Source organism: Mustelus asterias, chromosome 10 (genome assembly GCF_964213995.1).
Source record: "Mustelus asterias chromosome 10, sMusAst1.hap1.1, whole genome shotgun sequence".
NCBI classification, from domain to species: Eukaryota; Metazoa; Chordata; class Chondrichthyes; order Carcharhiniformes; family Triakidae; genus Mustelus; species Mustelus asterias.
In genome coordinates, this window is record NC_135810.1 from 93,542,490 (window position 1) to 93,563,090 (window position 20,601).

The 20,601-nt window shown below is 43.8% G+C and overlaps 1 protein-coding gene across 1 annotated transcript in view; it reads right to left on the bottom strand.

Annotated features, from left to right (window-relative positions):
- LOC144499774 (heat shock protein 105 kDa-like) overlaps positions 1 to 20,601 on the bottom strand; it is a 73,969-nt gene that overhangs the window by 38,205 nt on the left and 15,163 nt on the right. Inside the window, exons 2-4 of the mRNA XM_078222217.1 lie at positions 16,872 to 16,929; positions 9,562 to 9,699; positions 8,840 to 8,962 (exon numbers count right to left, since the gene is read on the bottom strand). Coding sequence (XP_078078343.1) covers positions 8,840 to 8,962; positions 9,562 to 9,699; positions 16,872 to 16,929 — 319 coding nt within the window. The remainder of the gene's footprint in view (positions 1 to 8,839; positions 8,963 to 9,561; positions 9,700 to 16,871; positions 16,930 to 20,601) is intronic.

Below are 20,601 nucleotides of genomic sequence, written 5' to 3' on the forward strand. Positions count from 1 at the left end.
AAGTATGCCCCAAAAAAAAAAAGTGGGAAATACTCCCATTTTCCTCGCCCGGTGGGCACTTAGTTTTGGGAGAGTCACAGCCTCATTCTTTGAGACCAAATGTTCCCACTCAAGGTGCAACTGGCGATCTGATGGCAAATTGTACGAGTTTTCAGAAGTGACAGGGATTCCATCAAACTCATTTGCACGTTGTATCAGAGCTAAGACTACTCATAATAATCCATATAGAATTTCTAATCTAGAATTGCTAAACTTCTTGAACTGGTCAATGACTTAACATGACTGAAGCTATGCCCAGTTGTGATACTAAACAAAAGAACTATCAGATAGTATCAAGACACTTGCGCTTCATTGGGGGCGATTCTCCCATCCCGACACACTAATTTTTTAGCACGTCGGGCCGGGAGAATCGTATGTGCACCGATTCGTGCATGCGTTCCCGACGCACCTGCATCTCCCAGCTCCGGATATCCAGTGCAGTCGGGACCACGCTGGAAACCAGCAGGTAAGTAATTTTAAAGTCATTATCGGGCCTGAGACTGAAGTCTCCAGGCCCGATAGCATCTCGCACCCCGCCAGTACAACTTCACACCAGCAGGGTTTAGAGTAGCTCTCCACTTTTGGGGAACTAGCCGAAGATCCCGCTGGAGTGAAGCGGGGGGGGGGGGGGGGGCGGCAATCCAGGCCACGGGGGGGGGGGCATGGACACTGTACCAGGGGCAACTTGGCACTGCCCAGACAGTGACCCCTGTGAACTTTATTAGCCAAGCTTGGCTTACTGGAGTTGAGTGGTTCGTTAGGATGAAGGACCTTGTTTTCAAATTCTTAATGGCTGGAACATTGTGCAAGACATTTCTAACCCAATATATGCAAAGACCAACAAAGGAAGCGCTTTAATAATAATGGGGAATAAACCAGAGTTGATAAGAGAAGTATACTGTAGGTAATAGAGACCATAATATCTAAACATTAAGATGACGATAGAGTAGAAAATAAGAAACATTCTGGATTAAGTTAGGAAATAAACTGACCAGGTTAAAAATCAGAAAATAAGCTGATTTTGGGTCTGAGAATAAAACTCAGGAAAATAAAACGAACAACAATATTGGCAAACAATGATGTAGAACAATGGGAAAAAATTAAATGACATTTATAGTTGAGGGAAAATATTCTGCTGAAAGAAAAGAACAAACTAAACATTAGTGAAGCTCCATGGAGAAGTAAAGACACAAGGGAACAACTGAGGGTTAGGAAAGAGGCAACCACTGTCCTGGGCAGAGGATTGGAAGAGAAATATGTACACATCACAGTCAGCCTGGCTAATTTATATTTTTTTCTGTTTTTAAAAAAAAATGGACAATCCTAAGCTGATAAAATTGTTCCATCTGATCACATGCTTGCTCCTGGGAATTTCCAAGTAGTCTGAAAGCAACAAACTCTAAACACCTCTCACCGCCTGATTGTAAAACTCATAGGGCCTGATTTTACCATTTTGAGTCTAAGTGACGAATCCGGGCGTCAAATAGATCCACGCCTGGAACCCTCTTTCCAGTGCGCCCATACGTGTTTTGCCGGCTCCGGTCCGGTTCGCGCTGTGGGCGGGGCTTAGCGCTGGCGGACCAATCGGAGCTCTGAACTGTGCATGCACAGTTCGAAAAAAAATCTGAGCGCGCGCCCGGGCGCGAAAGGAAAAAAAAGCAGAAAGCGGAGAGCGCGGCTCTCTGACGATCATTCTCTGGTCGGGGGAGGGGGGGGGGGGGTGTGTGTGTGGTGGGACCCAGACCATCCTCTAGTTGGGGGGGGGGGGTCCGCTGCCAGTCTGCGGCAAGGGAGGGGGCAGGGGGGTCCGCCGCCACTCTGCGTGTGATCCCTCCTCCCCACTGGAGGAATGAATCCCTCCTGTCGGAGTGGACGTGCGGCCATGCCATCCCACAAAACCTTCAGGATGAAGCGATTCCTCGCTAAGAGGATGAAGCAGAACCGGCCGATTCCAGAGTGGATCTGCTTGAAAACCGGCTACAAGATCAGTACAAGTCGAAGAGGAGACACTGGAGAAGGACCAAGCTGGGCCTGTAAAGGGATACATCATCACTAGTACACTACCAGCCACAGCCATCTCTCCCACTCTCTTGCCCCTGCAGGGAAGAGTAATCTGTTGGAAGCTCTGACCCCGCTGTTCGGAAGCTGCAGCAACGACTTCAGACTTTTATTTTGCAGGTCGCTTACAGCGCGGATGCGGAACGGGCCAGAAGACGGTAAAGTGGGATTTTGCGGTAGGGTTGGGCGCGCGGTTTATTAAGTCGATTTTAATGCATGCAAATGCATTTAAATCGTCGGGCCGCCCGATTCGGGCGAGGGCTGGACCCGCGTCCAAAATCGGGTGTCGATAAAGCCGCGATCTGCTCGGAATCGGGTGCAGATCGCGGTATAGGCCCAACACCCAACTTTACCGCGATTTCGCGCCCAAAGTTTTGGTAAAATCGGGCCCATTATAATGTATACATAATCAAACCAAGCCAACACAACAGATTAGCAAGTGTTTGCCTCAGGCAGCTATGGACAATGGCAGCTGTTTGAGATTCCCCATCTCCAATGTGGTGCTAATGGTCCTACTGTTGCCTGCTCCAAAACACAATGTGTTTCAACCAGGGGCCTAGCTGAACAGTTCAACCTGAAACAACTGTCACACGGCCAAGTTTTGAGCTGTCTGAATTCCTTTAATTGGACAGCTTTGAATTTTATCTGCAGCCCCTGTTTGACCTCAGAACAGAGTCAGGAGTAGTCAACGCTGAGGAGAATGATTTAAAAAATTACAGAAGGAAATTAATAAATCTGCAGAATGGGCAAATAATTGACAAATGAAGTTCAACACAGGTCAACATAAAGCATTAGATTTTGGTAGGAAGAAAAGGGAGATCACGTGATTTGGAAGTTGCAGAGTTAAGGTAGTGGAATAAAAAGGATCTTGTAATACAAATAAAACGATCAATCACTACAAGTTGTGCCACAGGTTAGAAAAAAAAGCAAACCAAGTACTACACTTTATTTCTAGAGGGAAAAGAATTGAAACATAGGGTGTAATGCTAAACCAGTATCGAACCTTGGTTATACCATAGTAGTCCATGCAATCACTGTGCCACCGTGCTGCCCCTCAGCGGTTAGCACTGCTGCCTCACAGCGCCAGGGACTCGGGTTCAATTCCCGGGTTGGGTCACTGTGTGTGAAGTTTGCACATTCTCCCCGTGTCTGTGTAGTGTTTCCTCCCAGTGCTCCGGTTTTCTCCCACAGTCTGAAAAAATGTGCTGGTTAGATGCACTGACCCGAACAGGCGTCGGAATGTGGCGATTAGGGGATTTTCACAGCAACTTCATTGCAGTTTTAATGTAAGCTTTATTTGTGACTAATAAATGAACGTTTTAATTCGAGTCACTATATTACAACAAGGACAAAGAGGAACTGTCATATAAAAAAGTAATCTAATAAAAGTTATCTTAAGCTATGAAAGATTTGGTTTTGATAGAGGATAGAGAAAATGGCCCAAATCTGTACAGATGGAGAGCCTCCCAGTCATAGCAAAATTGGCATTGGAAACCCAACCTGCCCCACCCACCATTTTCAGGACATGTAGGGCAAATGGATGGAAATGGGGCCTGCTTATGGTTTGTACATCCATGATTCATGGAAGCAGCTGAATTCAGTCACGTCTGATTTTCCTTTGTTTGGGATGTTAAACATGACTTGTGCACTTTAGTCCTGGTAGACACAAGACCATAAGAAAATGGAACTGGGGTAGATCATTGGGCCCTTCAAGCCATCCTGGTAGATTAAGACCATAAGGAATAGGAACAGGACTGGGCTCTTGGGAACCTCAAGCCTGCTCTTCTATTCAATTGGATCATGGCTGATCCGGCAATCCTCGTGTCCAGTTTCCTGCTCTTTTCCCATAACCCTCGATTCCCTTACTGATTAAAAATCTACGTCAGCCTAAATATACACAGGACTCTGCCCCCACAGCACTCTGTGGCAAGGAGTTCCAAAGACTCTCAATCCTCAAGAAATTCTTCCTCATCTCAGTCTTCCAAATAGGTGCCCCTCTGGTCCTAGAGGGGAAACATCCTCAACATTTATCCAGTCAAGCCCCTTAAGAATCTTCTTTGTAAAAGACCTAAAACTTACTGAACTTCTTTGTAGAAGTAGGGTACTCTTTTAAATAGGTCCAGGGACACAACTGGTGTGGTGTGCCGCAGGAATCGGTGTTGGGTCCATTGTTGTTTGTCATCTATATCAATGATCTGGATGATAATGTGGTAAATTGGATCAGCAAGTTTGCTGATGATACAAAGATTGGAGGTGTAGTGGACAGTGAGGAAGGTTTTCAAAGCTTGCAGAGGGATTTGGACCAACTAGAAAAATGGGCTGAAAAATGGCAAATGGAATTTAACGCAGATAAGTGTGAGATATTGCACATTGGAAGGACAAACCAAAGTAGAACATACAGGGTAAATGGTAGGACTCTGAAGAGTGCAGTTGAACAGAGGGATCTGGGAATACAGGTACAGAATTCCCTAAAAGTGACGTCACAGGTGGATAGGGTCGTAAAGAGTGCCTTTGGTACATTGGCCTTTATAAATCGGAGTATCGAGTATAAAAGTTGGAGTGTCATGGTAAGGTTATATAAGGCATTGGTGAGGCCGAATTTGGAGTATTGTGTACAGTTTTGGTCACCTAGTTACAGGAAGGATGTAAATAAGGTTGAAAGAGTGCAGAGAAGGTTCACAAGGATGTTGCCGGGACTTGAGAAGCTGAGTTACAGAGAGAGATTGAATAGGTTGGGACTTTATTCCCTGGAGCGTAGATGATTGAGGGGAAATTTGATAGAGGTGTATAAGATTTTGATGGGTATAGATAGAGTGAATGCAAGCAGGCTTTTTCCGCTGAGACTAGGGGAGAAAAAAACCAGAGGGCATGGGTTAAGGGTGAAAGGAGAAAAGTTTAAAGGGAATATTAGGGGGGGCTTCTTCACGCAGAGAGTGGTGGGAGTGTGGAATGAGCTGCCGGATAAAGTGGTAAATGCGGGGTCACTTTTAACATTTAAGAAAAACTTGGACAGGTTCATGGATGAGAGGGGTGTGGAGGGATATGGTCCAAGTGCAGGTCAGTGGGACTAGGCAAAAAATGGTTCGGCACAGACAAGGAGGGCCAAAAGGCCTGTTTCTGAGCTGTAATTTTCTATGGTTCTAACTGGGTAGCACAGTGGTTAGCACTGCCACCTCACAGCACCAGGGACCCGGGTTCAATTCCGGCCTTGCGTGACTGTGTGTGGAGGTTGCACCTTCTCCCCCGTGTTCTGCGTGGGTTTCCTCCGGGTGCTCCGGTTTCCTCGCAGTCCAAAAATGCAGGTTAGGTTGATTGGCCAGGATAAATTGCCCCTTAATGTCAGGGGGATTAGGAGGGTAAATATGTGGGGTTATGGGAATAGGACAGACCTGGGTGGGATTATTGTGGGTGTAGGCTTGATGGGCCAAATGGCCTCCTTCTGCACTGTAGATTCTATGAACTGACGAAGGTCAGGTGCCCTTTGGGATTGTTAAAAGTAAACAGGAATATTTGTAAAAAGTGCATCAACTCATTGGAAATGTTAAAACATAGCAGTCAAGGCATTTAAATCTATACTTTAAAATATAGAAAACAGAGAACGTAGAACATAGTTGTGGGAGTAGGCCATTCGGCCCTCTGAGCCTGCACCACCATTCAATATGATCATGGCTGATCATGCACTTTCGGTATTCCACTCCCATTTTCTCTCCATGCCCCTCGATTCCTTTAGCTGCAAGGGCCCCAACAGCTGAACCCAACAGTTTTCTGTGGTAGAGAATTCCACAGGTTCACAACTCTGGGTGAAGAAGTTCTCCACATCTCAGTCAGTCCTGAAATACGTCCAGTGTTGAAAAAAATCAGTGCCTTTGTCTGTTACCATAAGCCAGAGAGCTATTACAGGATTACCTCTGCATGACTGATTTCATAACCTATTATCACACACAGTAGGATACAGCTCAGTTCACAGTTTGATTATAAGCACTTAGGAGTCCTCAAAGTTAAATGCAGTGGTCAAAGTTAAATTAGTGAATGTTTATTTTTTAAATTAAACAAGAGTGTTTTGACACCCAAGGACTTTATTTAATCTCAGCATGGCTCATTAGGTCTGCCTGTGGTGGATATTGAGTGAGTTGACGTGGAGGATGTAATGACACGAGTTGGCACAAATTAGCATATGGACTATAAAGGCAGGAGTGGTTGTCTGAGGAGTGGAACCTGTTGCAAGCGTGTGGTTGAAATGAGTATTATAGATGAATTTAGGGAAGCTAGAGGGGGTATACAAGTCAGAGAGAAAGTTATGATATATTTAGATCAGAAATGATGGGAGGAGGCTCAAGCGCAGCATAAACACTGGCATGGATTAGTTGGGCTAAATGGCCTATGCTGTATAGCCTACATAATCCTATGTAATTTGGTTTCATCATACATTGTGACGTTGTGTTTGAAATTTCTTGATCTTTTGTGCTGAAAAGCCAGCTCAACCTAGCATAAGCTAAATAAATATAGTTCTCTTATTATCACAAAAATCAGAGTTGTTGCGGTGCAGAAGGAGACCATTCGGCCCATCTGGTGTAGTCATCTATTTCAGCGGAGTTCTTTCTTGATGTTCTCCCAAGGGTTATTGATTATGATGCTTGGTTGAGTTTCAGAAGTTGTATTAATTCAGCAGGACTTCGGAGTTCACAGCTTAAAAATGGTATGAACGTATTAACGCAAGTTTGCTTGTGAAAAAAGATCAATTTAGGAACTTTAAATGCTTTCATGAATGGGAACATTCATTATGGAAGTCTGTATACTGAGAGCTATATTAGATTTTAAGAAGTTCATTTTATTTAATCTCCAAATTGCTCCTGAGATCTGCCCATGGTAGATACTGGTCGAGTGGCTATTAAGTTGACATGAAGGATATGAGGAAACATGGGTTGTGGGTGGGGGCAAGTGGGATGTAAGGATTGAGCACTAGAGAGCCTAAAATCATCTTTAAAAACCCCCGAGACAAAGTCCCACAGAACCGAGGTAAGTGTCCTAACCAGCTCACCTTGGCTCTTGCTCGCCCATGACTGTTTCCAGGGTCGGCAGGCTGAATCCATGTCGCACATACCCTGAAAATAATTCAGGGCACTTTTTACCAAGATGGGTCTCGGGAGTCAAAAAAAATCCTGCCTTAAACTACCCACTTCAAGCCAAAATACAGCCCCCATATCTTGGTACTGGCCATCATACACAAGTTTATTACTACTTGCACCATCAATTCATCCATCTTGCTACGAATGCAGCATGACAGCCTTAAATTTTGTCTTTATCATTTATCCCTACTCTGACCCCATTTGTTGGTGCACTCTTAGATTTGTACACTGTCTCTTCATGTCATTCGCTGGTTATCGTTACCGATAATCATTGCCCTGCACCACTGCCTTTTCTCTTTGCAAGTCCACGTAACATCTACTGAAATACCCATGGTCACCTCTTCAAAAAAAATTCACATCTGGATGTCAGACATGACCTGCCCTTTACAAATCCATTCTGTGTCTCCACCAGAAAATTTCCACGGTGTTCATCCACCGTATCCTTAATTATAGACGCTAGCAATTTCCTGCTAACATCAGTCAACAGATGATGTTGAGCCATAAAGTTTATAATTCCCTCTGCATCCCACTATTACTGAAGAAAGAACAATTTTGCAATACAAAGGAATTATAGTTAGGGCATTTATAATACTTTATTTAGAGCCCCATGATGGAAACCATTTGGTCTTGGGGATCTCAGTTTAGTGCCATTACTTTCTTCATTATTGTTATTTTGAAGATGTTAATTTTGGAGAATCCCTGCCCAATTCAATAATAGTTTCCTTAGGATTTCCAACATGCTGATCTGTTCTTCTTATTCAGCATGTACAATCCTACACAATTAAGACTGAAGTGCATAAAATGTCAACAGTAAATAGATTCAAAATACAGTAGGGTAAATGTCAACTTCAATAATGGTTGAAATAGCATCAAAATTGTTAGTACAAGGGGGTGGTGCAGGAAAATTTGGAAAAATATCAGCAGTAGGTATCCTGACATGTTTCCTTCCACCTTCTCCCAATTTTCCAAGGAGTGGGGAGAATGCGTAGATGCAAAACCACACATTAGTGGCAGAAAGGGAATTATAATAATGATAGAAGCTATTGGTAGCAGGCATTTTTTGGAAGGCTGTGAATTTTGCCAGCAGTGCATTTGAACCCGGCTGTATCTACAGCTTGTCTACTTAGAGGAGGTGAGAGTACGGTGGGAGGTGCACACCATAAGATTCATAAGTGATGATTACTTTTAAAAAACAAAATTAGCAATCCTCAGGACATCACAGGCAAGTGCTACCAATTAATTTTGTCACCTGCAGACACACTGCTGCGTGAGAAATTGTTCGTGGTTCCATCAGCAGTAGGGAGACTCCATCTTATGTTGTTCTCCCTTTATTCACCTTAGCAGCACACATTATTCACAGTGGGTCTGCTGGTCTCCCTGCATTTTAAGCATTCTGATTGATCCTTTCCTATCCTCAGGCTACCCTTCGTCTCTATTTAGTTGCAGTCCCAAAAGTGGCTTCTTCATAGGCTTCCTTTGGGAAAATTGCAACTGATGCTCACAACGGTCATCATCCAGCTTTGTGACCTGTATATCTGTCAGACATTTGCCTCGCAACTTTAACAAGAAAATTTAATCCACGAGCTTGCTGCAATTTTCAGTGCCTACATACTTACAGAAATCACACAGTCAGATACAGACTTTCTCAGATTGCTCTCAGCTGTTTCCTTTAGTTTGGTCAGCAGCATGGCCGTGATCTGTTCTACGCTGAAATGTTGCTCTTTATCCATATACATTACCTGAAACAAATTATAAAAATGCAGCTTAATGAGGAGCTGGTTTACAAATACCTGTACTTGCAAGCGCCATCATTTCCTGAAATAATGCATAATAATTCCATCATTCTTCTGATATCTTTCAACCTAAATCTATCATTTTGCGGTTTAAAAACAATGAGGCAGCTCTGTAGAAGATAGGGTTGCTCTTTTCCTTCTCCTTGGAAAGACCTTGCACTCACCCAACCCAAGCCAGTGTCATACCCAGTTAACGAGTGACTTATTAGCCTAGAAATATGATAATGTCCACTGGATGCTAAAAGCTGCGAATTTGATTCATATTGGTTCGAGCCTGTTAACCTAAATCCAAAAATACGGGTAATTTCAGGTCAGGCCAGGTTAAAAAAAATGCATGTTATGTACATTTCACTTGCCTTGGACCCAAGTTGGAACAGTGAAATAAGTTAGTCAAATACAAGTGCCAAGATATATAAAGTTTCTCAAAAATCAATATTTTCTGTGATGCCAGTTCTTATTAACTATAAAGCTGAAATCAAATACATTATAGAAGTATCCTATAGAAGTCAAAAATGTGCTTGCTGATAAAATTCAAATTGACTTGCCTTAATGCCAACTCCAGTTTTTGTAGGAACAAGATCATAAGCTAGTTTAGCCTTCTGATTTTGAATTAGAGGATCATTAAATGCTCGGCCATGGAATCTTTTGAAGTTTATTATGGTGTTCTTGGCATTTGTAATCAGCTGAAAAGTAAACAGAAACAATTGAATCCTGGCCAATTGCCATAACATTTTAATGCCAATTTACTGACTTACAAGCCTTGATTTTAAACTAACACTTACACATATAGAAAGAACTCAGTTTGTTACTGATACAACTGAAATTAAAGCTACAAATAGTGTCTACTTGTAGCTAAGACAAATAAACATAATACAAATTTATTTTCTACTTATGAAGCAATAGCTTCTCTTCCTGCTGCCACACCATTACCTCTGGTGTCCTCCAAGGATCTATCCTTGGCCTGCTCCCATTTCTCATCTACACGCTGCCCCTCGGTGGCATCATCTGAAAACACAGCATTAATATTCACATGTACACTGACAACTCCAGGCTCTACCTCACCACCACCTCTCTCAACTCCTCCACCGTTGCTAAACTAATCAATATTGATTAGTCAACATCAATACAGTATAAGAATGGTTTCTTGTAATATTGAGAAGACTGAACATTGTCATTTTGTTCCCGCTCCATCCCCTAACTACCGACTCCATCCTTCTCCGATTTAAGCCTGTTTGTTCATAACTTTGGTGCCCCAATTGATCCAGAGAGGAGCTTCCGATATTTTTCTTGCCATCACAAAGACTGTCGATTTCTACTTTGTAACATAACCTAACTTTGCCTCCATTTCAGCCGATCTGCTTCTGAAACTCTCATGCCTTTGTTACCATTAGACGCCATTATTCCAATGCATCCCTAACTGGTCTTCAATATTCTACCCTCTATAAACCCAAAGTCATCCAACGGTCTGCTGCCTGTGTCTTAACTCAGATCATCAAGTCCCTTTCATCCTGTGCTCACCTATAAAGGCTCCCAAGCCAAGCAACACCTGGATTTTAAAATTCTCATCCTGGTTTTTAGATCTCTCCATGGCTTCAGCCCTCTGCATCTCTGATCTCCTCCACAATCCTCAAAGGTATCTAGGCTATTCTAATTCTGGTTTTGAGCATTCCTAGTTTTAATCTCTCTACTACTGGTAGCTGTGCCTGCAACTGCCGAGGGCCTTATGTTCTGAAATACCCACTCTACACTTCCCATTCTCTAACCGGAATTTCTCATCCTGCTGCAGTGAACGGAGTTTTGGCCGGCCGCCAAATTTTCCGACCTCATTGCAGTGGGAGTACAGCATGAATGGCAGGCAAGATCACGCCCTCTGATTTTCTATCACTTTCCTCCTTAAGCTACTCTTTACTTCTCTGATTAAGTACTTCATCATCTGACCTAATGCCTCATGTGTTTGGTGTTATAATGCTCCTGTAACGCACCTTGCTAAAACACACTATATAACAAAGTTTTTTTGTTGCTAACAAATGTTTAGTAAAACAAATGCAGGCAAAAGGCAAACTGCAACACCTGTCTTCAACAACCTGTAATCTGTTTTTTAGATCTTGCCATATTCTTAGGAAGTGTTTTAACAGGCCGCAGCTGGAATACTGTGTGCAGTATTGGTCCCCTTATATGAGGAAGGATATATTGGCATTGGAGGGAGTGCAGAGAAGGTTCACCAGGTTGATACCGGAGATGAGGGGTTTGGATTATGAGGAGAGGCTGAGGAGATTGGGTTTGTACTCGTTGGAGTTTAGAAGGATGAGGGGGGATCTTATGGAGACTTATAAGATAATGTGGGGGCTGGATAGGGTGGAGGCGGAGAGATTCTTTCCACTTAGTAAGGAAGTTAAAACTAGAGGACACAGCCTCAAAATAAAGGGGGGTCGGTTTAAGACAGAGTTGAGGAGGAACTTCTTCTCCCAGAGGGTGGTGAATCTCTGGAATTCTCTGCCCACTGAGGTGGTGGAGGCTACCTCGCTGAATATGTTTAAAGCGCGGATGGATGGATTCCTGATCGGTAAGGGAATTAAGGGTTATGGGGATCAGGCGGGTAAGTGGTACTGATCCACGTCAGATCAGCCATGATCTTATTGAATGGCGGGGCAGGCTCGAGGGGCTAGATGGCCTACTCCTGCTCCTATTTCTTATGTTCTTATGTTCTTATGTTCTTAAGTGCTAGGGCTAGGATTCTGATAGCACCATTTGCTGGACGATGGGATCACAATTTGCAATCTGCCTCTGTTGGTTTTAAAAGAAATGAACTCGTGTAAAATTGGTGCTCCCATTCATCTCCATGATTGTAGAGTAGCTGCGAGTGCCACTCATGCTGAGCTGATTACTGCAGAACTGTCAGTGTCCTCTGCACACTGTAGGGGGAAGAGTAGTGTTCTGAACTAACCAAATGTTCCATATAAAAAAAGAATGCCAGCTTTCCTTTTTTTAAAAAAGGCATGGAACAAAAAAGGAGAAGTTGCACTAATCACCTTGGATTACTTAGATACAAGAAAAATGTAGAACCATGACTAGGAAAGGGCTGTCCACTTCAGCAACACCACCAGACACAAGTCAAATAGATGGAGGGTAGGAAAGAGATCCTATTTCTGCTGAGGGGAGAAGGAAGGCTCGCATGAAGCCTTCATGAATGAGCTTCAGGAGGGATTGGGAGTAAGTGAAAATGGGTTGTTCCAGGCCCACTTTCAGGACATGGTACACCCAACACAGCACCCACCTCTCATACCTCTTAATGCAGCACACGCCACTCACCTAGTGCACTCCCTGGCACTAAGGATTCACCCCTCACATTCTAGACTAGATATGCAGTGTTTAGCTGAATTTTTAACATTTAGCAAATAGAGTGAAAAAACTGTTGATATCATTTTAAGACAGTTTTCCCCACCTTCCAATTCTCATCCCCTGATGCCATCAATACTTGTCTGATACTCTGATGAAGGTTTACTGAATAGCATAGTTATCTTATTGGAAATTAGATCAATGTTTGCAAAATCGTTTGTTCCAGCTATTTTTCGTGAAATTTTAACTTGATTTTGACAACGGGTTGTCATCAAACCTAAAGCAAGGAGTACTTTTAAATTCCCGAATATTGCAATCAATCCTCAATTCAGTTCTACATACTGTTGAAAGTACAAGAACCATCAAGTACTGCACAGTCTGGATTTAACATTCATTCACAGGACCAAAAGATTCCTATGGTGACCAATACAATTTGTGTGGATTCATCATCGTCTTGATCCTCTTTGTAATGTATCAGTTTGAGGACCCTGCCTCTCCACTTTATTTTGCTTAAAAAGTTAGTTGACATTTGCCCATTATTACTATTCCAACCTTGTCATCTGCTGTATTGTCAGGTCTGCTAAAAAGGTGCCTTCACCTTCATTTTAGTCTTTTAATACCTCCATTGTATTGACGTTGGCATCCAGTTTGTGAACCTCTTGAAATTCAGTAATCAGAGTTTTCTATGATTTGTGTCACCGCAGAATGTCTCAATTGTTCCAAGGAGGCTAAAGGAAATTACTGTTTCCCCAGGAATTTTAAGGCAGCAGCCATAGGAGTCTCCTTCTTTGAGAACCAAACATGTGTTAGAAACAGTTGCCCTCAGCACAAACCACTGCTTCAAATGCTAGTACTGATCCAGGGATCACCAACTTGAATTTGGTACTCTTCCACAGAGAAGCCTGTTTGCTGAAATCTATCAAATTTTGAATACACCTAGGCATTTATCAAATCATTTTTCTTGCAGTCTAACTGACTGGCAATCTCACAAAATACCTAATTCTGATTCTACAAGGATGCGATGATGCCACATCCATATCTTGCATTCTCTTTGGTAGTGTTTGAACTCATGTCCACTAAGTCTTCCATTGACTATATGGCTCAGAACTGAGGACACCAAAGTTAATCATAACCTGCCAAGTTGCAGCTTTCTACTATTTTCCACAAAGGTCACTAGGATTTCAGTTTTGTGAGAAAATATTTTTTAGTTTCCAACCTTTGCTTTTAAGTAATCATCCTCTCCTACCATGTTATACTCCAATAAGCCTGGTAATAGAACTGGAGTCCACCTTTTCACAATTTTACACAAGTATTAATTTGCATTATGACAGAAACATGTACCTAATGACACACAGGGTGGAATTCTCCCCCAAAAATTCTAAGTGTCGAATTTGTGGGAAAACTGGGGTAATTCACGCTGTTTTTCTTTTCCAGTGGTAGCTCACACTAGAATCTTCCATACTCTGTGCAATGCAGAAGCCACCAGCGTGAATATCATTAGATTTCCGGGGGTGTGGCCTATTGCCGCACAGGAGGCCAAAACCAGTGGTCCTCTGCGCATGCGTAGTGGCCCCGCACTGTCAGCCTCCTGTTGGTTGTCCAGCTCGATTGCCGGCCAGCCCGGGACCCCCGCAGTGCTGCCCCCCCCCAAAACCCTCAGCCCGATTGCAGCCCCCTCCAACTATTCGAGCCAGCCTCGACCCCACCTCCCCCAATCCTGGACCACTCCGATCTCCAGCAACCCCCCTTGCAGTGCCAATCCCCCACCCCCAGTAATCCCGACCCCACCCCTCCTCAAGGCAGTGCTGACTCCCAGCAGGCAGACCACCGCACCCCCCCCACCCCTCCAGCTGGGCCTGATCTTCAGTCTCCCTCCCAGTAACGATTCTTCTCTCCCCTCCACCCCCGATCACTTGTCTCCCTCCTGCCCCCATCGATCCCAATGCAGAGTGGCAGCTGGACCCCCAACCCCCACCGATCGCTCCCTAGACCGTGACACCTTGGCACTGCCCTATGCCCAATGGGCAGTGCCAAGGTGTCCCCTGGACATGGGCACATTGCCCCCTGGCACTGCCAGGGTACCCATGCCCAGGGGGCACCCCTAGTGCCCAATCCCTTGGGGGGGGGGGGGGGCTGATTGCCCCACCTTCACTCCAGCGGGGTCGTCCCGCTAGTTCCCCGAAAGTGGGGTGTTAGTGTAAACCCCACTAGACTGAAACATGCTGGCGGGGTGGGAGATGCTAGTGGGCCCAGAGAATTCAATCCCAGGCCTGCTAATTACATTAACATTAAAATGATTTACCTGGTCTTCTCGCCGGTTTCCAGCGCAGATCTGACAGCGTCAGAAATCCAGCGCTCGGAGATGCGCTCAAGGTGGGAACGCATGCATGAACCCCGTGCATGCCCGGCTGCTAGATTCTCCCACCCCGCTGCGCTAGAAAATTAGCACGGCGGGATGGGATAATTGCCCCCACAGCTTGTCTGTTCTTATTGATAGAACCACAAGTAAATCCCAGTTACAACCCACGATTGGCTAGCATGAAGAAACTGACATTACTATGATAACTCTATAGCATACGAATTAACAGTAGGAATAGGCCATTCAGCCCGCAAGCTTGCTCTGCCATTCAACAGGATCACGGTTGGTTGGATTGTGGCTTCAACTCCACATTCTGCCAACCCCAGTTTCTGTAGGCATTACTCCTGGCTCATTGCCAAGTAGGAGTGGTGCTCCCAGAAGATCCTTTAGAGGGTAGGACAAACCCTCCTCTGGGGAGACCTCCTTTACTTTGTTCTCCTCTGCACTTGCTTCCTCCTCTCCATGTCCTGCAACTACTACTCCCATATCAGTGTACAGTATTGTTTTCTATCTTCCTTCTTGCAGTCAGCAAAAAACCTCCTAAATGTTCCATCAACCCACCCACAGTACATTCAAACTTGCAAGCTGGCCCTCAGAAAAGCTTTTGCTTCATGATACTTGTTGTTTCAACAGTGATTACTGAAGACTGTCTGTGCATAGATTGACCAAACTTTATATTCTGGTGTTACATCATCCTGTTTATGTCACTGATGTAATGACAGTGCCGATTTAAGGTCTATGGGTGCATGTAGAGGATAGATGCATGCACCACTCCACTTCATTACACCACACAGCTGCACAGAAAATGACCACTGGCACATGCATTTGAAAAATTCCAGTAGGCCTTCACAGCACCACTAGAAGCCACACAAGTGAAATTCTTGCCCCTAGTTTCTTATGTATCTGCTGACCTATTAGTTTTGCAATCTTTCAAGAGTCATGGAACTGGTTTTTAAGCTGTTCATTGTGTATTATTCTATTACAATCCTAAAATGTAATATTCACAGGTGATTTGCATGTCTTGGAATGATTGCTAAATACATTATTTCCTTGGAGTTGTCAAGAATCTCTAAGAGGGTATGGCACAGGGTATGGCACAGGGTATGCTTTGGTACCAACATAAACTCCCAACAGAACCAATGATCAACTTGCTTCTTAGAAACAGAAAGGAGTTTCCAAATAGAAATACACCACATTATTCATCTTTGATTGTGCCACTGTTTTGTTTCTATCCCATAGTCTTCACCATTTTTCTTGCTCCTTTTCTCACATTAGCTGCAGTTTTAATATGTGAAAAAAAATGACTTGGAAAGTTAGAATCCCTACAGTGTAGGAGGCCATTCGGCCCCTCGAGTCTGCATCGACCCTCAAAACATCTCACCCAGGTCCACCCCATCCCTGCAACCCAGTGTATCCACCGTAGCTAATCCACTTAACCTAAACGTTAGGGCAACTTAGCATGGCCAATCCACCTAACCTGCACATCTTTGGAATGTGGGAGGAAACTGGAGCACCCGGAGGAAACCCATGCGACATGGGGAGAATGTGTCAAACGCCACACAGCCACCCAAGGCCAGAATTAAACCTGGGTCCCTGGTGCTGAGGCAGCAGTGCTAACCATTGTGCCATCAAACCTTAAGTTTGCACCACCTGCGGCAAAATAAGTGATAAATAGATTTTTGAAATGAATTCCAAATTTAACTCTTTGAAAGATGCATTCAGGCACACAAAATAAATCTGTTACACCAAACAGTAGTCTCAGTTCCCACAAGCTGCAGAACTCAATTGCAGAGCCATTATTTTGATGCATCAAGCCAAAACTCGATACTATTAACTCTGGAAAAACATGGGTTGTCATGGTAACAATTCACAACATATTCAAATGTACCGACAGAGCATGCGATCTGTAGTTTCATTCTCCATTTCTTTCCCCAACCTGCATAACAGGCAGCGTCTCTTTCCTCCCCAACCTGCATCTCCTCCCTCTTATCAGTACAGGTTTAGGAATTAACAGTAGGAATGCATGGTACAGTGTGAAACATATTACCTGGTGACTAAATGGTATCTAATGAGACACGAGTTATGCTTATTAACTCAAGACTAACAAGGAAATTCCATATACATAAAACTTCCATGAAAATCTTAATAGAAAAAAGTTACCTGAGTTTTAGCTGCAACCCCAACAGCCCTGTTCTTCGACCCAAAAGATACAACTGCCCTAAAGTGGAAAAAAAAATAAGATTTCATATTTCTGTATATGAATAGCAAATCAACCTTTTTTCAAAATTAATCTAGATCCTACACATGGCCTCTTTCGGGAGGGAATTTGTTCTGGATTCAAAATTTTGGCTGGCTGGAGTGTAGCAATAAAATCAATCCTGTTGCAACTGTGACCAATTAATTCATCCCAAATGTTATCACCTTCTGAACATCTAAGTGTGCTGAGAAGAAATACACATCCTTTCAATTCTCAACATTGGAGTAATCTATCGGGAATGGCAAGAAACTAGCCATATTTCCCACACCTACATCCTCATTCACCATAAAAATTGCGACTTTCTGATTCTCTGCTCGGGACACCAACCTCCCTGCCTGGTTTGGGAACAGAAGGCTTAGCCTGGTATGAAGCGGCTATCGTTCAGCCTGGTCCTATAGTCAAACATAAATTGTGCCAATTCAGTCTCCATGATGCCATCGGTTGTTTCTTCATGCCATTTTTGAAGGTTTCAAACGCCTGCTCTGCCAATCCCTTTGAAAAAGAGTGAGATTTGTAGGATACCATTAGAGACCATTAAGTTCTGGAAATCATGGCTAATAAAGGCGACTGTCAGGGCTTCTGGTATTCCATGCGTGCAAAAGCTTTGTCGTGATTTCTCGATCATAGCCTAAATCATGGAACACATGTGGTGCACCTCAAACCACTTGGAGTGTGCATCTACCATGATTAAAAACATAGAACACATAACAGGCCCTGCAAAGTCCACATGTACATGCACCCATGGCCTGCTAGGTCACTCCATGGGTGTAGGGAGGGAGTTTCTGATTTTCTTGGCACAAGTTTGTAATGTCTGTGTCAAGGCCAGGCCACCAGATGCATCTCCTGGTCAGCATTTTCATTTCTGATTATTTCAGAATGACTATTATGTAGCTCCACTCATATTGGACGTCATCCTGAGGTGGAGAAACTACTTGAGGCCCCCAAAGATCCAGTCCTCAGTGAGCTCGTCTTTCCTAGCTAGGTAGGGTTTCGTTTTTTCATAGGGTGGTCCTTGGAATCCACCATGTAGGATCATGTGTTTTATTTTAGACAAAGACTGGATGTGTGTGTGTTCAGGCCTTAATTTGCCTTGCGGACATCGACAACGCCTCCAAAATTTTGAGTGTCATCACAACATCTTCTAATGTTTTTTAATTTGTCACAAGTATTGGAATAGTGAAAAGTATTGTTTCTTGCACGCTATACAGACAAAGCACACTGTTCAGAGTACATAGGGGAGAAGGAACGGGGAGGGTGCAAAATGTAGTGTTGCACCCTAGATCGACTTAATATAATCGTGGAGGAGGTGCCTATCGTTTTTGATTGCGGTCTGTGGGTAAGGAAGTCTAGGATCCAGTTGTAGAGGGAGGAGCCAAGCTCCAGGCCACGGAGTTTGGCGATATGTTTTGTAGGGCTAATGGTGTTGAAGGCTAAGCTGTAGGAACATAGGAATTAGGAGCAGAAGTAGGAAAGTTCAGCTCTTCGAGCCTGCTCCGCCATTAAATAAGATCATGGTTGATCTCTTCTTTATCTCAAATCCACCTCCCCATCTGTTCCCCATATCCCTCTTTCCCTTTTTCTTTTATTAGAAAAATGTCTATTTCCCTCTTGAAACCATTTAATGATTCAAATTCCACCGCTAAGGGGCAGCGAGTTCCACAAATTCACTACCCTCCGAGTAGTTACTCCTCATCTCAGTTTTAAATTTATCACCTCACAACCTATACCTGTGACCTCTTGTTCTAGGTTACCCCATAAGAGGAAATATTTAGTCTATATTTACTTTATCAATCCCTTTTAAAATGTTATATCTTGATCAGATTCCCCCCTCATCCTTTTAAACTCCAGCGAGTACAAGCCCAAACTGTTTAATCTTTCCTCACATGTCAACCACTTCATCCCCATAATCAATCTGGTGAACCTTCTCTGAACTGCCTCCAATGCAACCATATCCTCCCTCAAATAAAGAGACTAAAACTGGACACAATACTCTACATGTGGTCTCACCAACACCCTATACAATTGCAACAGCACTTGTAGTCAATAAATAGGAGTCTAACACAAGTATCTTTGTTATCTAGGTGTTCCAGGATTTAGTTTAGGGCTAGGGAGATGGCTTCTGTTTTGGACCTATTGCGGATCTAGACAATCTAGGAGGAGACCGGAGTTGATGCGAGCTATGACTTACCTTTCAAAACACTTCTTAACGATGGATGTTAGAGCCATGGGGCTGGTAAAGGAGCTAGGCTTGTGGGCAACAGGAGGTTACTTATGCGTTGGCATTGGCTATCCAGTTCCAGGGCAGTGCTCTAGAAGATATTCATAGGCTACCAATAACAAGGCTCAATGATGGTAGCTGACATTTGACTTCAATGAAAACTTCTGCCTGCAGAGCTTCCCAGGACAAGGAGGGGGGCATGGAAGGCAAAGTGAGGATAAATCAATAACAATTTACTAATCCTGGGAAGGATTTCAACTCCTGTGGTGTTCCCTTGATTGCTTTTACCTTATCCTCCACTGGATGTAACCTTTTGCCATCTACCTGGTAGCCTAAATAGGTTACTTCAACCACTTGGAATACACATTTCTCCCTTTTTGAAAATTTCTACAAGACTTAAGTTTGCCAGTTGTCCCTGTTCTGAAGTACCCATGATCAGGACATCCAAGTACACTGCTACTTTGGGTAGCCCTTGAAGAGTGTTATTCGTGACTTATTGGAAATTGGCACATGTTGACGAAACCCCAAAGGGCAAACAAGCATACTCTATAATCTCTTGTGCATGTTCGTCACATATTTCCGGGAAGGACTCATCTAATTCAAGCTGGAGATTGGAGAATGTCTGGCTATTTGTTATCAAATCAAAGATCCGTACTACGTTTCTGGGCATGGAATACCTATCAAGTTTGGAAACCTGATTGTTTTTCACTTTGTGGGGACTAATTTGATCAGGCTTAAGAAGGGGGACAACAGGCGCAGCCCGTTCTGCAAATTGCACAGACCTTATGATATCTAAACTTTCAAGGCGCCCTAGTTCAGTTTCTACCTTCTCCAGCAAGGAGTATGGGGCTGGTCTTGCTCTGAAATACCCAGATGTGACATCAGAGTCAACATAGATCTTGGCCTTGGACCCTTTTAATTTGTCGTCGTCCTTGGAAAACTCGAGGATTACTTTGTACAATTCCTTTACACCAAGTCTGAAGATTTCCAACCAATTCGGCCAGACCCAATCTCTTCCCATAAGGGGTGGCCCTTGCCTCATACATTGAGTGGGAGATGAGCTGATTGCTATCTGCAAGTCACTGGGGCCATATTTTTGTAAAGCCCCACGTAGATGGATAGTCTGGCCTTTGCGTTTCCCATGTGTCTCCCAAACTCAAGGAGTTGGATGCCAGGTTGGAGGCGCTTGTCTGACTGGTGTCTGGGACCAGAGACGGCAACCCCCACGTCCACCATCTTCAAAAGGATGGCCATTTACTAGTAATTCAGGGGCAACCTTTGTGATGACGACGTGATTCAATAGCAGCGTCCCTGTCTCTAGAAGAGGGGATATCTGCATGGTGCGGTCGGGTACTAGCCTTGACTTTTCACTAAGCAACATGTGTTTTGCCTGCTCCTAAAATTTTGCCTTGGCT